General features: G+C 46.7%; 1 protein-coding gene across 2 annotated transcripts; it reads right to left on the bottom strand.

Moving 5' to 3' along the window:
- Positions 1-3,497: 3,497 nt before the first annotated feature.
- Positions 3,498-10,911, bottom strand: PGAM1 (phosphoglycerate mutase 1). 2 transcript variants are annotated; one of them, XM_044916115.1, is made up of 5 exons: positions 9,276-9,328; positions 9,152-9,189; positions 6,274-6,548; positions 5,353-5,533; positions 3,498-4,613 (listed from the first exon to the last, which is right to left on the bottom strand). In XM_044916115.1, the coding sequence occupies exons 1-5, from the start codon at positions 9,326-9,328 to the stop codon at positions 4,444-4,446; spliced, it is 717 nt and encodes a 238-aa protein (XP_044772050.1). In that variant the 3' UTR covers positions 3,498-4,443. The 2 variants fall into 2 exon arrangements, with proteins under 2 accessions (XP_044772050.1, XP_021555874.1); XM_021700199.2 differs by lacking the exons at positions 9,152-9,189; positions 9,276-9,328 and adding an exon at positions 10,611-10,911.
- Between the last annotated feature and the right edge of the window lie 9,101 nt (positions 10,912-20,012).

Here is a 20,012-nt window from a genome sequence, read left to right as displayed (position 1 = left end):
GTTTGCCTGGTTGCTGACACTCATTAACTGACGTGTGTCAAGTGCTTACTTCCTCTGGAAAAGCCTGATTTCCAACCTTTTTTGTATTTTTTATGTTCTATTTTAAGCACTTCCACTTACTGAGTACTTACTATGTGCCAGGCACTGGATCAAGCACTTTATATACATCTCATTTAGAGAGATTACAGTTTAGTGAAAATTACAGAACACATGGGGATTCAGGGTACATGTGAGTAGTTCTGAAACTAATTAGGTGAACATAGTATTACTGATTTAGTGGTACCCCAGGAAATGTTTGCTAAATCTGAAAAGAGGGACAGAGCACTGTCACGTAAGGTGACCAGGGAAGGATCTGTGATGTGAAGTAAAAGGAATTGAACTTAGCTAAGTGGAATGAAGATATTCAAGGCAGACAGAGAAGCCTGAGCAAAGTGCAGAAGCAGGAATGAACATGCAAGTTTGGGGATGAGGAAGGGATGAGGTGTTAAGCATGGAGAAGCTGCCGAGGGAATGGAAGGAAAGAATTAGCGGAGAGGTCAGTTGTTGAGATGTCCTTCAAGGAGCCTGTATCTTTTATGTGTAGTGACAGTGGTTACAGGTGAACTCGAGTCATTCCGCCTGTGTTTATATCCTCTAGCTGCTGGCCTTGAATAGGTTAGGTTGTTTTGTTTTGTTTTTTTTAATAGAAAATAGAATTGAGATTATTGTAGCTCCACATGCAGTTTTAAAAAATAATAGAGATTCCTTGTACACTTTGCCCATTTTCCCCCAATGGTGACATTGTACAAATTACAGTATACTAAAATAATCAGGATGTTGAACATTGATGATAGTGCAAGTTATTTTTGTTTCTTTTAAAGTCTGTTTCCTCCTCTGGAATAGTATGATCTCATAGGGTTATTGTGAGGAAGAAATGCCAAAGTTCCAGTACATGCCGGCATTGTATGTTGTTATTATAGACCTGGTTGCCTTCTATCAACTATCTGTCAAATTCCAAGCCTTATGTTAGACACTTTGATGTAGTTTAAGCAGTCCCCTTACTGATAGACATTTTAAACTTTACAGATTTTTCTTTTACAGGCAATGCTACTGAGAAAATCCCTATACTGTATATCCTTGTGCATGCCTAGGTTTTATGACAAAACAGATTCCTAGAAGTGGAATGCTGGGTCAAAGAATGTGTACTTTTAAAATTTTGGTTAGATTTTCCCATGTTGCCTTGCAGGAAGATGCTACCAATTTGATTCTACAGCATTAGCCACTTATTTTCTCTCTGACCTTCCCAGTAGCCCTGGAATGTACTAATCATTTCTACATTTTACAGAGAAGTAAACTAAGGCTTAGAAAAATTAGTTAACTTGCCCTACGTCACATAGACATCAAGTGGCAGACCATTAGAGCGTTATTCAAACCTACGTCTGTCGTACTGTAAAGCCCAAATTCTTCTGTACCATGGTGCCCTCCTTTTTCTAAGTATTGACCAGAACCTTGGGCATGAAATTAGAGGCTCTCCAAATTGACAGTGGTTCATTAATTGCTTGTTGGGACATCATTCATTCAATAAATATATATTGAGCAACTACTGTCCCGACCACTGTTCAAGGAACTAGGAGTTAAAGCAGTGAACATGATAGAATCCTTTCCTTGTAGAGCTTACATTCTAATGGGGAAAGACAGGTGATACATAAACAAATAAACGTTCTAATAAAGTGTCATAAAGAACATTTGAAACAGCTGGATAATAGCCCTCTCTGATCTGCTGCAGAGCAGGTTGGATTTTTCCATTAACTGTCCAATATTGTATTACAAGTTGAGTTTATGTGCCTGTCTCCCCTACTAGCCTGAGCTTTTAGGGTAAGATTCTGTCTTTGAATCTTCGGTACCTGGTATTGTGACTAAACATAGCAAAGCACACTAAAAGTTTTTCTGAGTGTTCTCATAGCTGACTCAATGGCTCTGCCCAGACAGTGATGTTTAGTGATGATATCTGCTCATCTACAACTGGATCTAGAGACAAGGAGAATATTGTTTCTGTGCCTTGGAATAGTGATTCTCAGCCTGGGTGAGGTGAACTTCGTAACTGCCTACAAAGGGCCCCCCCCCCCACAGGTGATTATGTTTAGCTAGCTAACCGAGCTAAGCATGGTCTTGGAAGGATAGTTGTTGTTAGCCTCCTAGTGGTGTTGGTAAATAATGCAGGCTTTCTGTTAACTTTCCTGCCCCTAAGAGTTTTAGTCAATTAGTGAAGACGGCCAAAAACTTAGGTGATGTCAAGACATAAGAGTAAGCTGATCCAATCTGAGTTGGGTGAAGAGCCTTGGTCAAAGAAAATTATCAACTTTTTTTGGTCTACGATTCAGTATAGGCTAAGTAAATTTAACATTCCACCAGACTGTTGGGGACTTAAAATTACTAAAGCTCGTCTTGGGGTTTCTGTATAGATCAAGTGAAAAACTAGAGAAGCAAGATGATTAGAAGTATTTAAATTTAGCATAAGGACTTTTAGTTGAATATTTTTCCTCTGGGTTCCAGTACTTGGTAGCATATATTTGGCCAGTTTCTGCATCTCTTTCAGCCTGTTTCTTCTGTAAACTGGGGCTAGCAGCCCTTTCAGAGGTGGTGAAGATTAGAGACTGTATATAACGTGCCTCACCCAGTGGTCGGCACAGAGGAGCTTCATGAGAGCTTCCCAGACGGAGGGCGTTACTTCCTCCTACTAGAAGAAAGGCATGGGGCACCTAAGTGGCTCAGTCGTTAAGCGTCTGCCTTCGGCTCAGGTCATGATCCCAGGGTCCTGGGAGCAAGCCCCGCATCGGACTCCCTGCTCGGCAGGAAGCCTGCTTCTCCCTCTCCCCCTGCTTGTGTTCCTGCTCTCGCTATCTCTCTCTGTCAAATAAATGGGTAGAATCTTTAAAAAAAAAAAAGAAAAGAAAGAAAGGCAGTAAGAGCTTTCTCTTGCCTTGTAGGCTTTCTCATGATCCCATGATCTTTTCAGAGGCCTTAGAGAGAAGGTAAATGTGAGCCATGTCCCTTCCTAATTACACATATAATCATACTCCTTTTCTCCTGCATCATTTTGTAAGGTTCTGTGTACTTTCTGAGGATGAAAAGTGTGAATCAAGTTTACAGATTTCTAATAGAAAAAGAATAGCTTTTTAAGGTAAACAAGTCTTTACCTTACTCAAAAGGCATAATGGGATTTTAGAATTTGACTTTCCACTCAAGTGGTATTCGGTAACCAGCATCACTGAGCAAGAGCTGTAGAGGCAATAGGAATGGAGAGCTCAGCCAAGACGACCTGCCCACCCCACACATCAGCTCCCCAACCTAAGATGGAAAACCTAGTAAGATACACCATATTTGGACCAGGCTGTGTAAAGTGACTGGCTGTCCTAAGGCTCTTACTCTGTCATACAAGGACTTGGGTAATGAGGGACATTTCAAGTTTAATGTTCAAGCTGACCTCACATAAGAGGTATCACTACATCACACAGAGATATTGCACATCACTCCTTTATTATACTGATCTGGAAAAAAGATTTAGTACAGATTTACACTCAAAATGAGTACCGGGCCCGTGGCAGGGCCAAGCAACTGGAACATGATCAGAAACAGATACAGTGAAAGACACACTTGGACATGATTGAGAGGCATCTCACTGCCATAAAATATTAAGGCAGGGGAGGGGTTCTAAAACACACAGCAGGATAAAATCCTAGGCCTCAAAAGTCAAGGAATTTATCCCACATTGGTGTGAGGAATGGCTTATTTTTGGATGATCACATGTGGGAATATTTCAACCGCCACTAGAAACCCCAGAAGGGTTTTTTTGTTTTGTATTTTATATATATATATATATATATACTTTTTTTTTTTCCTTGAGAAAGTAAATGTAACATGTAAAGCATTCAGAGTGATCCCAATCTTCTGGAGCCAGCTCTTCTGGGGTCAGAGGGGAAATGATTATTTTTAATCACCATGCAGGTTACATTCATCTTCCACTGGAATGACTAGAGCCCCCCCCCCCCCCCCCCCGACCCCAGAAAAGTAAAGGACTTGCTCCTGGGAACACACATAAGCTCTCTTGCTTCTCATTGGTCACACCCAGCATGGTTCCTCCCTATCCCCAAATCAAGCAGGTCCTTAGTAATAAAGCAGTAGCAAAAACCCCAGTGTTACTAATTCCCTACTCTTGGGTAAGAGTTTTCTCTCAGCTTAGACTGAGAACCCATGCCCCAGAAGTGCCATTCTGACTAGAATATATGAAGGGAATGGGTGCAAGAAACAAAATGGCTAAATGAAATTAGGAGCCACTGGTCCCCATCTGCAGCTAAAACTTAAGATGCCTACAGATGTGGTCAGTGTGACATGTGCAGGGAAGAAGTGCAGAGGAGTGGGATGGGCAGGGAGGGATCCTTGGGAAAGTAGTCTGCCTGCTTGCCTTCACTTTTTGGCCTTGCCCTGGGCAGCCACAGCTTCCATGGCTTTACGCACGGTCTCTTCATCCCCCAGGAACTGCATGGGCTTGATGGGCTTCAAGTTCTTGTCCAATTCATAGACCATGGGAATACCTGTTGGCAGGTTCAGCTCCATGATAGCCTCTTCGGAAAGACCTGAAAATACACACCATGATTAGCCAACTAAGACACAAATCCACATCACCCCTGCAGGTGACAAAGGACTTCAGTAGGAATTAAAACAAGACACCCTTTCCGATATTTGTAATAACAGTAATGATCTGTATTACAGATCAGTCACCCAAAGAATGCCCCCAATACTTCTCAGCCACTGAAAAGCAAGAAAAAAGTATGAAAAGGTGTGTACCATAGATACCCCTCCCAAAGTAGGGTTTGGAAACCCACAGCAAAGCAGGACCATACACACCTCAAATGTCCTATGTAGTCCATCCAGCCTGCCAAAAATCAGCACATCTGTGCCTCAAGGCCTTCAGGTGAAACAATTTAGGATGCAAATTGAGGTTCATGTGTGAAGTTGTACCAGGTTGTGATTAAGGAGGATTTTATCAGTAGTTTCAAGTGGCAGTCCTAGTCTAAAGGTGAGCATCTCAAACTATAATGTGTATGTGAATCACATGGGTAACAGATGCAGCTTCTGCATCAGGCCTGAAGGGGGACCGGAAGCTCTGCATATATAATAAGCACCCAACAAGTCTATCTACAATGCTTGGAGGCAACAAGGGTAGAGGGTGACTAGGAGTCAATCTAGATTATCTCCAAGGCGCTCCATATGTCTGGCCTTTTCCTGAAGGTCCCCTTTGCATGAAATAAGTCCGTGATTAGTGGCAATTTTGCTGTATCCCTCCTTGAGGGTTCCCCTGAAAAATATACATACTCTCCAGATGCTTGACAATGCCCCGAAGGCTGTTGCCATGGGCTGCAATCAGTACTCGTTTCCCCTCCTTGATCTGGGGAACTATTTCTTCATTCCAAAAGGGCAGAGCTCTGGCAATTGTGTCCTTCAGACTTTCACAGGAGGGTAGCTGATCTTCAGTGAGATCTGCATACCTTCGATCCTAAACAACAAAAAAAACCCAAACTCACCAATTAGTAGTAGTTGCATCTGTTCTGCCCACTCCTCATCCCCTAAGTCAAAGTGATGGATGAAAGTCTCTCACCCGGGCACAGAATGGAGTGGAGAGCTTGGCAAAGGGGGTAATTATTATCTTGCTGCTCTTCCTACCACCATTACCCACTAATTGGGAAGATTAACTATTCAAAAGAAACTTAGAAAAGAAGGGGAAAAAAAAGGTAGGCACAAAGCTCTTCCCAATTCACTTAATCTTGCACTTGGCTTAGGAAGGCCCTACAACTATGGATGGGTTTTATAAAGTATGTCAGCGAAGACAGAAAAAAGGATATATTCTTAAATAACTATCAACTCTAGGGCGCCTGGGTGGTTCAGTCAGTTAAGCATCTGCCTTCGGCTCAGGTCATGATCCCCGGGTCCTGGGATCGAGTCCCGCATCGGGCTCCCTGCTCTGTGGGGAGCCTGCTTCTCCCTCTCCTCCCCACTTGTGCTCTCTCTCTCTCAAATAAATAAAATCTAAAAAAAAAAAAATTAAATAACTATCAACTCTTTTAACAAGTGAAGGTCATTCCTTGAAGAAGGGGAATTAAAACAATTAACAATTTGTCATAAATTATAAACTCAATGGGACTAGGCAGACACTAATAAAAAGCTAAGAAAGAGTGAGGCCCAGGACCCTAACCCGCGGTCCTAGGTGGAGTGAGCCAAACCCGCATTAGTCCATACCTTACTGATCTTGCTGTAGAAGGGATGGTCGGGTTCCATGGGAGGTGGTGGGACATCATAGGAACGCCTCCAGATCTTCACCTGGGCCTCGCCATGCTTGGCAGCAGTTTCTGCTTTATTCAGGCCAGTCAGACCCCCATAGTGCCGCTCATTGAGGCGCCAAGTCCTCACTACTGGCAGCCACATTTGGTCAATGGCATCCAGCACTGTCCAGAGAGTCCGAATTGCTCTCTTCTGCACCGAGGTGAAGCAGATGTCAAACTCATAGCCAGCATCTGGGAATCACAAGTTCAAAGTGATAAGCTAATCAGGTCCACTCTGGAACCAGAATTTTCTCACATAGAAATTTAACTAGTTTGTATACTCTAGCAGGAAAGACAATATTGTGCCTTCACGGAAGATAAAATTTGTTGATTCCTGTTATAGCTGACAACATACCTCCCGGTGGTTCCCCAATAATTCATCTAACCCAAGACCTAAACATATTGTCAAGTAGCTAATCCATGCCATCTGTGTGGCTTATCCTAAACCCCAGAGTGCTGTGCTTAAGCCCATTTTAAGAACTTATTTCTGCTTCAATTCTTTCAAGAAAAGGATGCTTAAAATTTTGTTCTCTCTTAATAAATAAGAATAACCAATATTTATAGAGGGCTTACCATCTGTCAAGCACTGGACTATTTTGTACGTGTTTGGTCTTCATAACAATCCTTACAACCCATGCTAGGGGAGTTAAGCAAATCATTCAAGGTCGAACCTTATACGTGAGAGATTAAAATCCAGGTTGTGTGGGCACCTGGGTGGCTCAGTTGGCTGAGCGACTGCCTTCGGCTCAGGTCATGATCCTGGAGTCCCACATGGGGCTCCCTGCTCAGCAGGGGGTCTGCTTCTCCCTCTGACCGTCCCCCCTCTCATGTGCTCTCGCTCTCATTCTCTCTCTCAAATAAATAAAATCTTAAAAAAAAAAAAACAACAACCCAGGCTGTGTGACTCCAAAATCCAACTCATAACCACCATCTCTAGCTCCTGCCATATTTTCCTAACCCCTAAGGATCTGGATGTTGGTATTTTAGTTAAAATAGTCACTTTTGACCAATAATTACTAATATATTTCAGTCCTAACTGCTTGTCTAGGGGAAGTGGATTTTAAACCCCCAACAATCGGGCACCTGGGTGGCTCAGTTGTTAAGCGGCTGCCTTCGGCTCGGGTCGTGATCCCAGGGTCCTGGGATTGAGCCCCACGTTGGGCTCCCTGCTCGGCGGGAAGCCTCCTTCTCCCTCTCCCACTCCCCCTGCTTGTGTTCCCTCTCTCGCTGCGTCTCTCTCTGTCAACTGAATGAATAAAACCTTTTAAAAATAAATAAATAAATAAATAAACCCCCAACAATCAGGACACAGCAAGAGCTCTTAGAGGATGCTGATTAAAACTTCAGTTTGTTGCCTGAAATTATATTTTCACTATGGAGTGGAAATCACATCACAATCTCTTAATCCACAGTTTCTGCTCTAGTCAAGTGCCAGCCTGTACCTACTTAGGTGGACGGCTAGACCAAGTTTAGGAGAAGCCACTCCCTGGAGAAAGAGCAAAAAGAGCAAGTGCTGTGCATGGATTCATTTATAAATGAACCTCTCCTCCATACACATACACGGTAGTTATTAAAGGGTGGTAATCAAGAGTTATGTTGCCCCAACCAACAGGTTACAATTCGTATTTCATGAAAGATTATCCCCCCTCCCGATTTAATAAGGAGAGAGCCCTTTCTTTATGTAGTATTTTCCTCAATGAGGCTACAAGGCCCTCTTTGAAATTCAGCACAAACTTTCCTGGGTATTGCCTCATATGGAGGTTGCCAACAGTAATTAATGCAATGTGAAGTGAATTCTCCTGCCAGTCATTCGACTGAGAATGAGGCCAGTAAGAACTATGCTGATGGGGAAAGGGAGGATTAATCACCAGGAAACCCATCACTACACTACCCACAAGGGAAAGATGACAAATCTCATCACTGAGCCTCAGGACAAGTCCTAGTAGACTCCATTACCATCTCCTCCCTAACTCTAGGGAAGAATGGCTCCCCAGTAAAAGGCTGAGTCACGGGGAAGCAACCATCCATAGTGCAAGCCTCATCTCCCATGCTGCACAGCTACCCGCTGTTTCACTCCAAATCTTTCCACTCGCAATCCCGTTGGATATTCAAGTAAGTCCCTAAGGAGAAAAGCAGTTCGCCTCAGGGCACTTAACAGAACTCTAAGGCCTCTTTCTTCAACTTGCCCATTAAATAAAAGCATAGCCTAGGACACTCCCACAGGTGGAGTAAATGGTGTGGTGTGGACCTCATTTCCCCCTGCCCCGAGGTAAGACTGCATGGGGAAACTGAGTTCTCACTAGCTTCCTCCTGAAACGTTTCAAGAGTTTAAAAACCCTACTATGATTTAAAGCTCTGGAGAATTTAATATATTTATTTTAGGTTTCTTACACTACTCGTGATGGTCTTCACCATTCAGATTTCTGCTTTTAGTCTTTTTTAATATAATCATTTGTGATGCCCATAACAGATATTAAGATTTTAAATGAGATTTTTCTAACTAATGCTACCAACATTTACTTAAAAACTGAAATGGGGGGTGCCTGGTTGGCTTAGTCACAAGAGCATGTGACTCTTAATCCCGGGGTCATGAGTTTGAGCCCCACATTGGTGTAGAGATTACTAAAAATAAACTTAAAAAAAAACTGAAGTAGGGTCTGTTAAAGAGAAATTACAAGTTTGACCATTTGATCAGTCTTTAGAATACAGCTGCAATTATCTTTGTCCTGGGCTAGTCCTCAGCAAACCACCACAGACCCATACAGTTCTTCCTGCCAGACAGGAGAGAAAATGGCCTCCTTTACCAGCACTTTCCCTTTCCCAGCCTCTCCTAATGTAAGTCACACCAGCATTCACACACACAGCCAGCAGGATTACATTTCCCACACTTTCCAAACCTTTGCTTCATTTCAAAGGATCTAGAGTGAAGGCAAGAAGCTAGAGTAACCTGAGGCCAAATACCTCTTCCACATCAGGCATCAATGACCCTTTTAAAGGGTTGCTTCTAGGTCCAGAGGTTAGAAGGGAGCAGGGCAGGATCTGCCCTAATCATCAATGGAAGCACCTTCTCCCATCCAAGTACTAACCAGGCCCCACCCTGCTTAGCTTCCGAGATCAGACGAGATGGGCGCGTTCACCTTCTCAGACCAGAGAGATTCTCCAAGTTGCTGACAGCTGAGAATGCCTCCTCATAAAAAGCATTCCAAAACCACAGAAAGCTAGCCCCCCGCCCCCTAGCGGGTCAAGCCTGGGTAGGGGAGTTTATCTCACTGCCACTTCCACCTTTGCCCAGCGTCTACCTGTTACTCAACCCAGAACTGGAACAAGCGGGACGGACTAGGAATAAAAAGATACGACCTTGAACAAGTCATCTATGCAATCCTCACTTTTCCCAACTATAAGAGAGGGCCAGGGAGGGATAGAAAAGAGGGGAATAAAAATCTGTCTACTTGGGGCGCCTGGGTGGCTCAGTCATTAAGCGTCTGCCTTCGCTCAGGTCATGATCCCAGGGTCCTGGCATCGAGCCCCACATCAGGCTCCCTGCTCCGCGGGAAGCCTGCTTCTCTCTCCCCCACTCCCCCTGCTTGTGTTCCCTCTCTCCCTGTGTCTCTCTCTGTCAAATAAATAAAATATTTTTTAAAAAATCTCTATGGAATCGTGCACAGGATCAATTAAAATCCATTCATTCATTCAATTACATTTGAAGATGCATTTTGGACACAGGATTTGTGGGATGCTGCTTAACGGCAAAGGCCTACATAAGCACGTGGGTTTCTGAGGCCCGTTGGGCCCCCCCAGCGCCGCGATACTCCCCCACAGCCAGCGACAAGCGTGTGGCCTGACGCTTCACTAGGATCCGCAGCGACCTCTTGAAAAGGCTTGGTTACGGCTGCTGGAAGACACCGGGCATCCAATGTAATAACCCGTCCCCGAGTTACTAAATGCTGAGACTAGAAAATGGGAGAATTTCGCAAGGTGGTGCCGTGGAGAACGCAGTGGGTTACGGGACGACCGCCCCCGGTCCTCTTCCTGGGGCGGCCCCTCACTCCATTGGATGACCTTGAGCAAGGCGACCTCCCCCCCCCAATCTGGGCCCATTTTGTCATTTGCAAAATAAATTGCTGGAGAGCTGAAGCCCAGTCAGCCCTCTCTGGGAGAGCAAGGGGGCGAGCCAGATGGCCCTCACCGAGGGGCGCCCGCCCGGGCCTCCGCAACCCCCACCCGCAGCCCGGCCCGGCCCGGCCCGCTCCGCACCTCTCAGCGCCTGCCCGCCGCGCTTCGCCTCCTCGTGCCCGGCCGGGCTCAGGTCGGCGTCGTACCAGCCGCTGAAGCGGTTCTCCAGGTTCCAAGTGCTCTCGCCGTGCCGGATCAGAACCAGCTTGTATGCAGCCATGGCGGTGGCTCCGGGCGCGACACAGACTGAGACTAGCCGAGATTCCGGAGTCGCTGCTTGGCCCCAGCCGCGCCTGCGCGCTCGCACCCTACCGCCGGGCTCCCGCGCACTTGGTCGCCCAAATCTTTCCACTCGCTCGAGTCCGCCCTCCTCCCGCCGGGCGCGCGCATGCGCCCCGTGCCAGCGCTGCGGCCGCCGGGGGGGGGAGGGGCGCGCTCGAGGGCGCCAGAGCGCATGCGGTCTCGGCCGCCGGCCCCTCGTCTGCCGCGGCGGTCACGGAGCGCACGTAAGCGCCGAAAGGCGGCGGGACTTTCGGGCCTCGCCGGGGCAGGCGTGCCGGCTGTGGCGTTCGAGAGCCGCCCCGCTCTCCTAGTGTTGCTGTTATTCATAAGCCATTTGTCCTAATAAAGTGACCGTTATCATTTGAACCGCCCTTAGCTGCTCCAGGTCACTTTTCCATCCGTACGCAGAGTTTGATTCACACACCTGTGCTCGAATCGTCACCCTTCCATTTTATTGCTTTGTAACTTTGGGCAGGTCGCTTAACCTCGCCCAGCCTCATTTGTGAATGGTCATAATAAATGCTTAGCTGGTGCCTATCTACCTGGAAGGTGCTCAGTCAATAGCCATTACCAGTGCTCTGTCTTTTTAGTGGATACTCATTTCCTATTTTACACGTAAGAGAGCTGGCTCTGACTGCGGGCTCCAAAGTCCTGCTCTTTATAGAAACACGGGGCTGTTTATCCCACCTCTTCGGGTGTCTCTCAGCCTCTAGTCGGTGCCTCCTGGTCCTCCAACAGTGACGCAAACTCTGGACCCCTTCAAACATTCCAGAAAGAGGAGAGTCACTGCCTGTTCCTCCCCTACTCCCAATCAGCAGTTTAATATCTGCTTATCTGGACAGCTCTCTGCTGCCCTTGCCACTGACTCCCGGTTTATTTCAAACTAGCCACTTTATTGAGTACCAAACCGGGAGTCAGTGGGCTAGGGCCAAAGATGGGCTGAATGTATTTTCTGCCCTTCACAGCAAGTGGAGTGCAAATAAGACCCACATGTAAACAGCTAACAATGAAATTGTGCTGTGTGCTGTATTTACAGATTCTAGAAAAGTTTTTAAGATGTTCTCAAAAAAAAAAAACTATGTACCAGACAGTGTTATAAGTGCTTTACAAACATTAACTCACTTAATCCTCATATATCCTCATAATGATCCTATGAGGCGGGTATTATATTTCCTTATTTACTGATGAGGAAAATGAGGGATGAAGTAAACTGCCTAAGGTTACAGGACTCAGGATTCAAGCTGAGGCTGACTTCCAAATCCCTGTCCAAATTCACAGCTCAGAACTGGAGGAGAAACCAAGACTCAAACCCAGGCAGTCCCAGGGCCTAGGGTGCCCTCTAACCACAATGCACCTGGGAGAAGATGGAATTCGGTGACCAGAGAGAGAGATGACCAGAGTGAGGTCCAGCACTAAAACTACACCCGGTGCTCACAGAATCCCAGAGCTACAAAGCGAGAACTGCCTTGGAAGGCCTTCTGTTCAAGCTCCCAGCATGGCCCATGTGGGGATCCTGGAAAGAATCCGTCTTTGCAGGTTCTCCTGCTTGCTCCTAGTGCTTGGTCATCCCAACCCTGATACCCAGGCCCTCTCAGGGAGAGCTTTTCCAGCCTTAACCTTGGCTTCTCAGACTGGACTTTTTGTCCCCCTGCCTTGGCCCTAATCCATACTCCCAGTCATGGCTCCTGCCATGTCCCTTTCTCCTCCCCCTGCTCTCTGCTTCAAGATTTCTGTGCTCTAGTCTAGATGAGGTCTCCCATTTATGCAATAAGTAGGAAGTATGAATAGGAAGAAAACTGAGTTCAAATATGTCTCTGTTTCTGATTACCCATGGGACCCAAGATGGGTCACTCAACTTCACATCCTCACTTTCCCCATCTATAAACTGGGTTAATAATCATATTCATAGGGGCGCCTGGGTGGCTCAGTCGTTAAGCGTCTGCCTTCGGCTCAGGTCATGATCCCAGGGTCCTGGGATCGAGCCCCGCATCGGGCTCCTTGCTCAGCGGGAAGCCTGCTTCTCCCTCTCCCACTCCCCCTGCTTGTGTTCCCTCTCTCGCTGTGTCTCTCTCTGTCAAATAAATAAATAAAATCTTTAAAAAAAAAATCATATTCATAGCCACCTAAAATGCTGTTGTGAGGAATAAGTGAGATGATGCACGGGAAGCGCTTAGCACTGTGCCTAGCAAATAGTCATAATAATAACAATAACTACATTACTAACATTAATAATAAATGTTATTAGCAGTGTGATCAAGAAGGCAAAAAGAGGGCGCCTGGGTGGCTCAGTTGGTTAAGCCACTGCCTTCGGCTCAGGTCATGATCCTGGAGTCCCGGGATCGAGTCCCACATCGGGCTCCCTGCTCAGTGGGGGGTCTGCTTCTCCCTCTGACCCTCTTCCCTCTCGTGCTCTCTGTCTCTCATTCTCTCTCTCTCAAATAAATAAATAAAATCTTTAAAAAAAAAAAAGAAGGCAAAAAGATTCAATGAAGTGTACCAATTCAAAGGGTATGAGCTGGGGGTCCATGGACAGATTTCCCTTCTGGCAGGATGCCTGGTAGGAGATGGTTTACCCACTGGGATTGGGAATGGCAGATAACTAGGATACTTTGGGGAAGGAGGCCAAAGGCATCTGTACCACCAGCCTTGGGAAAGAGCCTGGGAATCCTGTTTTATTCCTTTACTGACCCCCTCTGCCTCCAGAAGACATCTCTCATTTCCTTGGAATTCTGGGGAACTCTAATAACTTTATACACCTCATTTACAGGATATCTTCCTTAACTCATCAGAAGTTTTTTAGGTAGGCATCAGATCAACTCAACTAGAAACTCCTTGAGGACGGGCACCAACCTTAACTATTTTATACACCCCCCCCACACACACACACACACATGCACTTAGCGTGATGCCTTTGCCCTTGGTAGACTCTCTGAGTGTCCCTGAGTGTCAGGGCTGGGAGAGACCTTGAAAATCCTCCACTGCAACCCCCTACCTCCTGCTACCCCCAGTTCACATGTAACAGAAGAGGAAAGTGAAGTGAACCATTCAAAAAGAGCAGGGGAGCAGGTTTATCAGTGAGAAATCAGAGGTGATCCCTGGGGAAGGGCCCTAAGTTGGGGCTTGCTGTGTCAGGAAGCGAGGTAGGAGCCTGGAGAGATCCGGAGAGTGGGAGAGTGAGGGGGATGGGAAGCACTGTGGGAAGACCTTGAAGGCTTGCTTTGCAGCTGGAAGCCAGAATTCCTGGGCAGAGATGGGGATTCACTCAGCTTTAATCACAAATCTGGGAAGAAGCTTAGAGCCTATCAAACCACAGAGATTTCCCAAATGTCAGTCAAAGGTAAGGATAAATCAGTAGGGTTTGTCCTCAACTACTTTTTTTTTTTTTAACCTTAATTGTTATCTCTACTGAACAGACAACACAGAGACATTTGTCAGGGTTGATTCCTGGGCCCTTCTGAAGAACTGTGTGGATACAGGAGAGAATTCATACATCCCGAGAACAAAGCAGGAGTGAGGGGCTGATTGCAGCTGGGGTCCAGCTCTAGGAGCAACCTGAGGGACCTACTTCACAGCTCCTAACCAGGTCACTGCCCTCGCTTTTTTGCCCTGCAGGGGGCAAATGTGGCCAATTAAGACCCTGTTCTGGCCTGGAGTGTGGGGGTGGGGATCTGTGCTCCAGACTCTTCTCAGATGTCATCTCCTGGGCCAGGAGCAGTCATTAATAACAAACCCTCACCTTCACCTGAGGCCTCCAGCCAGTCTCAAAACCCCAAACTCTTAGGGCAGATAGCTTCTCTTCAGCCCAGTGCTTTAATTCCCCAGGCCTAGGGAAAATCTCAGGAACAGCTTTCAACCAACCAGCTTATTGATTAAGCTGTTACAAAAACTCAGATAAGGATCATCAGTAGGCACAGCCCTATTACCCTCCACTGTTCATTAAAACAATAAAGGCCTCTCTCAGCTTTCCCTCCCCACTTATTTTGTCCACAGAAGCATCACTCTGTTACCAAGCACCGAACATTCAGTGAAGGACCCGATTTAGAATCAAAGTGAGGCAAACCAAGTTCTCTACAGGGGCAGTTGCCATTTGGCCCACAGGAATCCCCGGCAGGACACCCCAGGTCCTTATTGTGGAACATCTTGTGACTTCATGGCCTGCTGTTCGGATGTGTCAGCTCAGCTGCTGTCTGAGGAAGACAGGATTTCTGTCTCGGAGAGTGAGCCCAGGGGATCGTAGCTCATGCCTCAGGACTCTGGGCCTGGAAGAAAGGAAGAGTGCTTCAAGGAGGCCTGAAAGTCCCGCTCCAGCCCTCCACAGTCATCATCTGAGGATAAACAGCAGGAAGGAGTGTGGCTGGAAAAGAGAGAGGCCAGCGCTACTGTGGACTTGTGGCTTCCTACAACTCCCGTTGACAACACCCTTCCTTCGGTCCTCAAAACCCAGCCTCCGACTTGAGTGTCTGGCCCAGCGATAGTACAAGCCCTTCTTTCTGGATTCTGGAACTCTTCTGGTCTCTAAAAAGAAACCACCAACCACGGGGTGGGGTGCCCTCTGCCTCTAGGCCCTGCGTGTCATAACTACGATGATTAAACTGCTCAAAGCGGGGCAATAAGCAAACCTTTTTTTTTTTTTTATTTTTTTTTTTAAAGATTTTATTTATTTTTTCATGAGAGAGAGAGAGAGGCAGAGGGAGAAGCAGGCTCCCAAGGAGCAGGGAGCCGGACGTGGGACTCGATCCCAGGACCCTGAGATCATGACCTGAGCCGAAGGCAGACGCTTAACCATCTGAGCCACCCAGGCGCCCAATAAGCAAACCTTTTTGACCCCTCTACTTTCCTTCACGTAGAACTGTTTTCCTATTCTATTTCTTTGGATTAAATTCTAAGTACAAAACAGGCAGACACTTTGTTATTTGGGAATAGTTCACATTAAGTTTAGTGAAGGACTGAGAGATTAGTGGTATGAATTAGTACAGGATCTCCGAGAAGCAGTTGCCCAGACAAGATTTGCATAAAATGTATTAGGGGAAATGCCTGAGACAGGAAATGGGGAGGTGACAGAGTAGGTGTGACCCACGTAAAGGAAGAAGGAAAAGAAGATTGGGTAGGTGGAAGCATCTGGACTGCGGTATGTTTCTGAGGAAATTCAGGAAGGCTGTTGAGGAATCCTGGAGCCAAGATCATTCTTCAGAGCAGGCCTTGCCTTTGCATCTTGACACAGGGATACTAAGTCAGGGCTGGACAGCCCGTGGGCAGCGTGGCCTCTGTCTGAATGCTGTGAGGGGTTTCAGAGTGACACGGCTGGGGCCCTGGGTCAACCAGCTGTATGAGATCTGGGGGATATATTCTCATGGTCATGCACGTACATTCAATAAATTTGTCAGAAATTTTTTTTTTTTTTTTTAAGATTTTACTTATTTCTTTGACAGAGACAGCAAGAGAGGGAACACAAGCAGGGGGAGTGGGAGAGGGAGAAGCAGGCTTCCCGCAGAGCAGGGAGCCCGAAGTGGGGCTCGATCCCAGGACCCTGGGATCATGACCCGAGCTGAAGGCAGATGCCCAATGACTGAGCCACCCAGGCGCCCCAAGTCAGAAATATTTTTATGTCTGCACTTAGTGACTACTTACTGATTGAGTGAGGAAAGTTATCAAAGGGGCCTGTCCGCCAATGGCAAGTGATCAGCCAGGTTTCCAATATGCCTGCTAAGGATTTTGCTGGGGGTAGAGCAGGGGAGCTGGTGGCTGTCATATATCTGAGTGCAGTGGAGGAAATGCCTCTCTCCCGGAGGTGACAACATGAGCCAGTTCCGGGTTGTCCAGCCTAAGAAATGTGGACAAAAAAGAACAACAATCAGAAACCCACATGAGTTTCTTAAATGGTTAAACATGGAGTTCCCCTATGATGCAGGAATTTCATCCCTAGGTGTATACTCAAGAGCAATAAAAGCAAATATCCACACAAAAACTCATACACAAATGTTTATAAGAGCATTATTCACAAAAGCCAAAATGTGGAAACAACCCGAGTGTCCATCAGCTGATGAATGGATAAACAATATGCAGTATATCCATACTGTGGAATATTCAACCATAAAAAGGAATGAAACCCTGATACGTGCTGCCTGGATGTACCTTGAAAATCGTACGCTAAGTAAAGAAGTCAAAAGGTGACATAATGTATGATTCCATTTCTATGAAATGTCCAGAACAGGTAAACCTATAGAGACTGAAAGTAGATTTCATGCTTGCTTAGTGCTGGAAGGTTGAGGGCTGCTAAATAAGGGACATGGAGGTTCTCTGTGAGGTGATGAAATGTTCTAAAATTGGCTGTGGTGATGGTTACACATAACTGTGAAGTGAACTAAAAACATTAAGTTGTGCAATTTATTTGTTTTTTAGTTTTCTTTTTTTTTTTTTAAAGATTTTATTTATTTATTTGAGAGAGAGAATGAGAGAGAGCAAGCACATGAGAGGGTGGAGGGTCAGAGGGAGAAGCAGACTCCCCGCCGAGCAGGGAGCCTGATGCGGGACTCGATCCCGGGACTCCAGGATCATGACCTGAGCCGAAGGCAGACGCTTAACCGACTGAGCCACCCAGGCGCACCTGTAATGTTCCTGACTAAAAGGCTATAGTTCTCAGCCCCTCTGCACTTAAGTTTGGCCAAATTACTAAATTCTAGCCAATCAGATGTGAGCAGAACTGGCTTAAAGGGAGCTGACTTGGCTGGGAGTGCCCCTATTGGATCTTCCTTCCTTCTATCTTACTGAGTCTGGGCCTTGGCCTGGACTGTGAATATGATGGTTGGAGCTTCTGCAGCCCATCTTTGGAGCATGAGGTGACACCAAGGATGGAAGGCACACACCATGGAGGGTGGAGCAGAAAAAAGAGAGAAAGCCTAGGACCCTGAGGACTCTATGGAGCCACCATATTAGCCTGGATTTGCCCGCCTACCTCCTGACTTGCTGAATGTGAAGAATTAATCCTGTGTGTTTAAGCCACTATCTTGAGGTCTCCGTTATAGCAGCTGTACACAATTCATTCCTGCTACAGAGGCCCTGACAAGAACGGGGGGTTGGAAGTAGTAGGTGGGGAAATGCCTAATTTTGCAGTAAGAATGAATTTGGGGGCATCAGGATGCCAGGTTAGAGCGGCGATCACATGGTCCCTGCTCACCCACACTCCCTTCTGCGTGTCAGGGACACCTGCTGTCAGGTGACAGACAAGGGTGAACTCAGCTTTGGGGGCAGTCCCTCTTTGAGTAAGAGCACATCTGCCATGCCCAGATTTCAATCCTCTTCACAGTTTGGGGTCCTCTTTAGTACACCAGGCCATCTGCTCGTCCCCCCAGACTTAGTCTAGGAAGCAAGCCCTTCTTTTTAAAAGCTCTTCTTCAGCCAAATGGATGTTAATGCCCCAGGAGCTGAGGGACACACAGCCTTCTGTGACAGTGATGTCCCAGGCATGTGGCTAAACGTTCTGCGTGCATGATCTCATTTTAGCCTCAGAACGGCAGCCCCATTTTCAGGTGAGGAAACTGGCTCACGAAGTTCAGCCTCCTGCCCCCAGTCACCCCTGGGATGTGGCTCCAAACACAGGCTTGCCTGAGTCAATAGCCTGGGCTTTGGCACAGCTCCAGCAGTGAGGAAAACCGTCCGAGCAGCTGTCACTCCACCACCTGGGTCGTGATGGGCTGCCCAGGGTGACAAAGCCCGTCTCCCTCTCCCAGAACTTGAGCCCTAAGTTAAGCACCCAAACCATCTGCTTCCTCTTGGTGTGGGGCAAGAGCCTAAGCCTCAACTTCCCTTTCCTCCTGCCCAGTGTCATAACAGATAACAGCCCCACTGATGTAAAAATGGCCTTCCTGTTGGCCTTGGGCTCAGGGCTTTGGATGCAACAGCCCTGTTCCCGCCATGTGAGCTTCACAGACAATTTTGAGAGTAACGGTTGCAGAGGGAGCTCCTCTGGTAAAGGCTGGCTCTCTTGGCTTTTGCCCATTGACGAACTGTGTGACTTTGGGGTGTCACTGAAGCCCTTGGAATCACAGTTCCCCAACTGTGAAATGAGGACACTGCTCTGTCCTCCTCAGTTAGAGAATAGGTTAGAAGGTGTTTTGGAACTCAAGAAGAGCATTTTGAATAATAATAATTAGGTCACATTTATTGCCTTCTCACTAAGTGCCAGGCAGTGTGCTAAGCGCTTTATAGGTATTATCTTATTTAGTTCTCATAAACCCTATGGGTAGGCAGTCTTATCCTCATTTTACAGCCTAGAAAGTAAAGTGACTTGCTGAAGGTCAGACAGCAAGTGGTAGTACTCGGATTCTAACCCAGAGGGTCTAACTACAGGACCCATCCTACAAATGTGAGTGGTCCTTATTAGCCATAAATTGTATGGATTATCATAGAGAAGGCTAATTCCTCTGGGTGGAAGACGATGCTGGAATTCAGGGACAGCAAAGTCAGTCCTTCACCAGAAAGGTGAACCCTAGTTGTGCAGAGTGGGAGAAAGTATGCTCAAGCCATGTGGATGCCTTGTGTCCCTTCTCCTGACACCATCTTTTGGAGGAGGCTCTGAGCTGACGCTTCCAGATGGGGGGCCAGCCCACTCCCAGAGAGGTGGTTCATTCAGAGGCTGTACCCAGTTGTGATTTAGCAGACTCAGTTTGGAGGCCAGCAGGTATCTGCTGACCAGGAAAAGGTTGGGAAGGCTGCCACTAGCCGGGGCCTCTTCATTCTCCCCATCTGATTTGCAAAATTCCAGCCTGCTCAGCCAATATTGCTGCCTCTCTGGGGTTTCAGCTTTAACTGGCTGTTAGCAGAGCTCCCTCTGGTGGCAAAGGTACACCACCACACCCTTCACAAGGTACCACTAACATTTTTGGAGTTGTATTTTGACATACACACACAATTTCATATTGAATCCTCAGGGTAGCCCAATGAGTTCAGTATTATTATCACCACTTTACAGGATATGAAACGGACACTCAGAGAGGTTAAATCCCTGCCCAGTGTCGTGCAGTAAAGTCCAGACTCTAACCAACACTTTCTAGGTCTTCTCTCAGTGACTGTTCCCACATCTAGACCTCTGAGCGCCAGGTTGCTTACAAGTTTCCAAACGTGGCTTCCTCTTCCTCCTCAGGCCACCAGTTCCCTTTTCTCAGCCTTACCACCCAGATCTCAGCCTGTGTCCCAGGAGTGGGC

Source organism: Neomonachus schauinslandi, chromosome 6, assembly GCF_002201575.2.
Source record: "Neomonachus schauinslandi chromosome 6, ASM220157v2, whole genome shotgun sequence".
NCBI lineage: Eukaryota > Metazoa > Chordata > Mammalia > Carnivora > Phocidae > Neomonachus > Neomonachus schauinslandi.
This window is presented reverse-complemented; position numbering and strand designations above follow the sequence as displayed.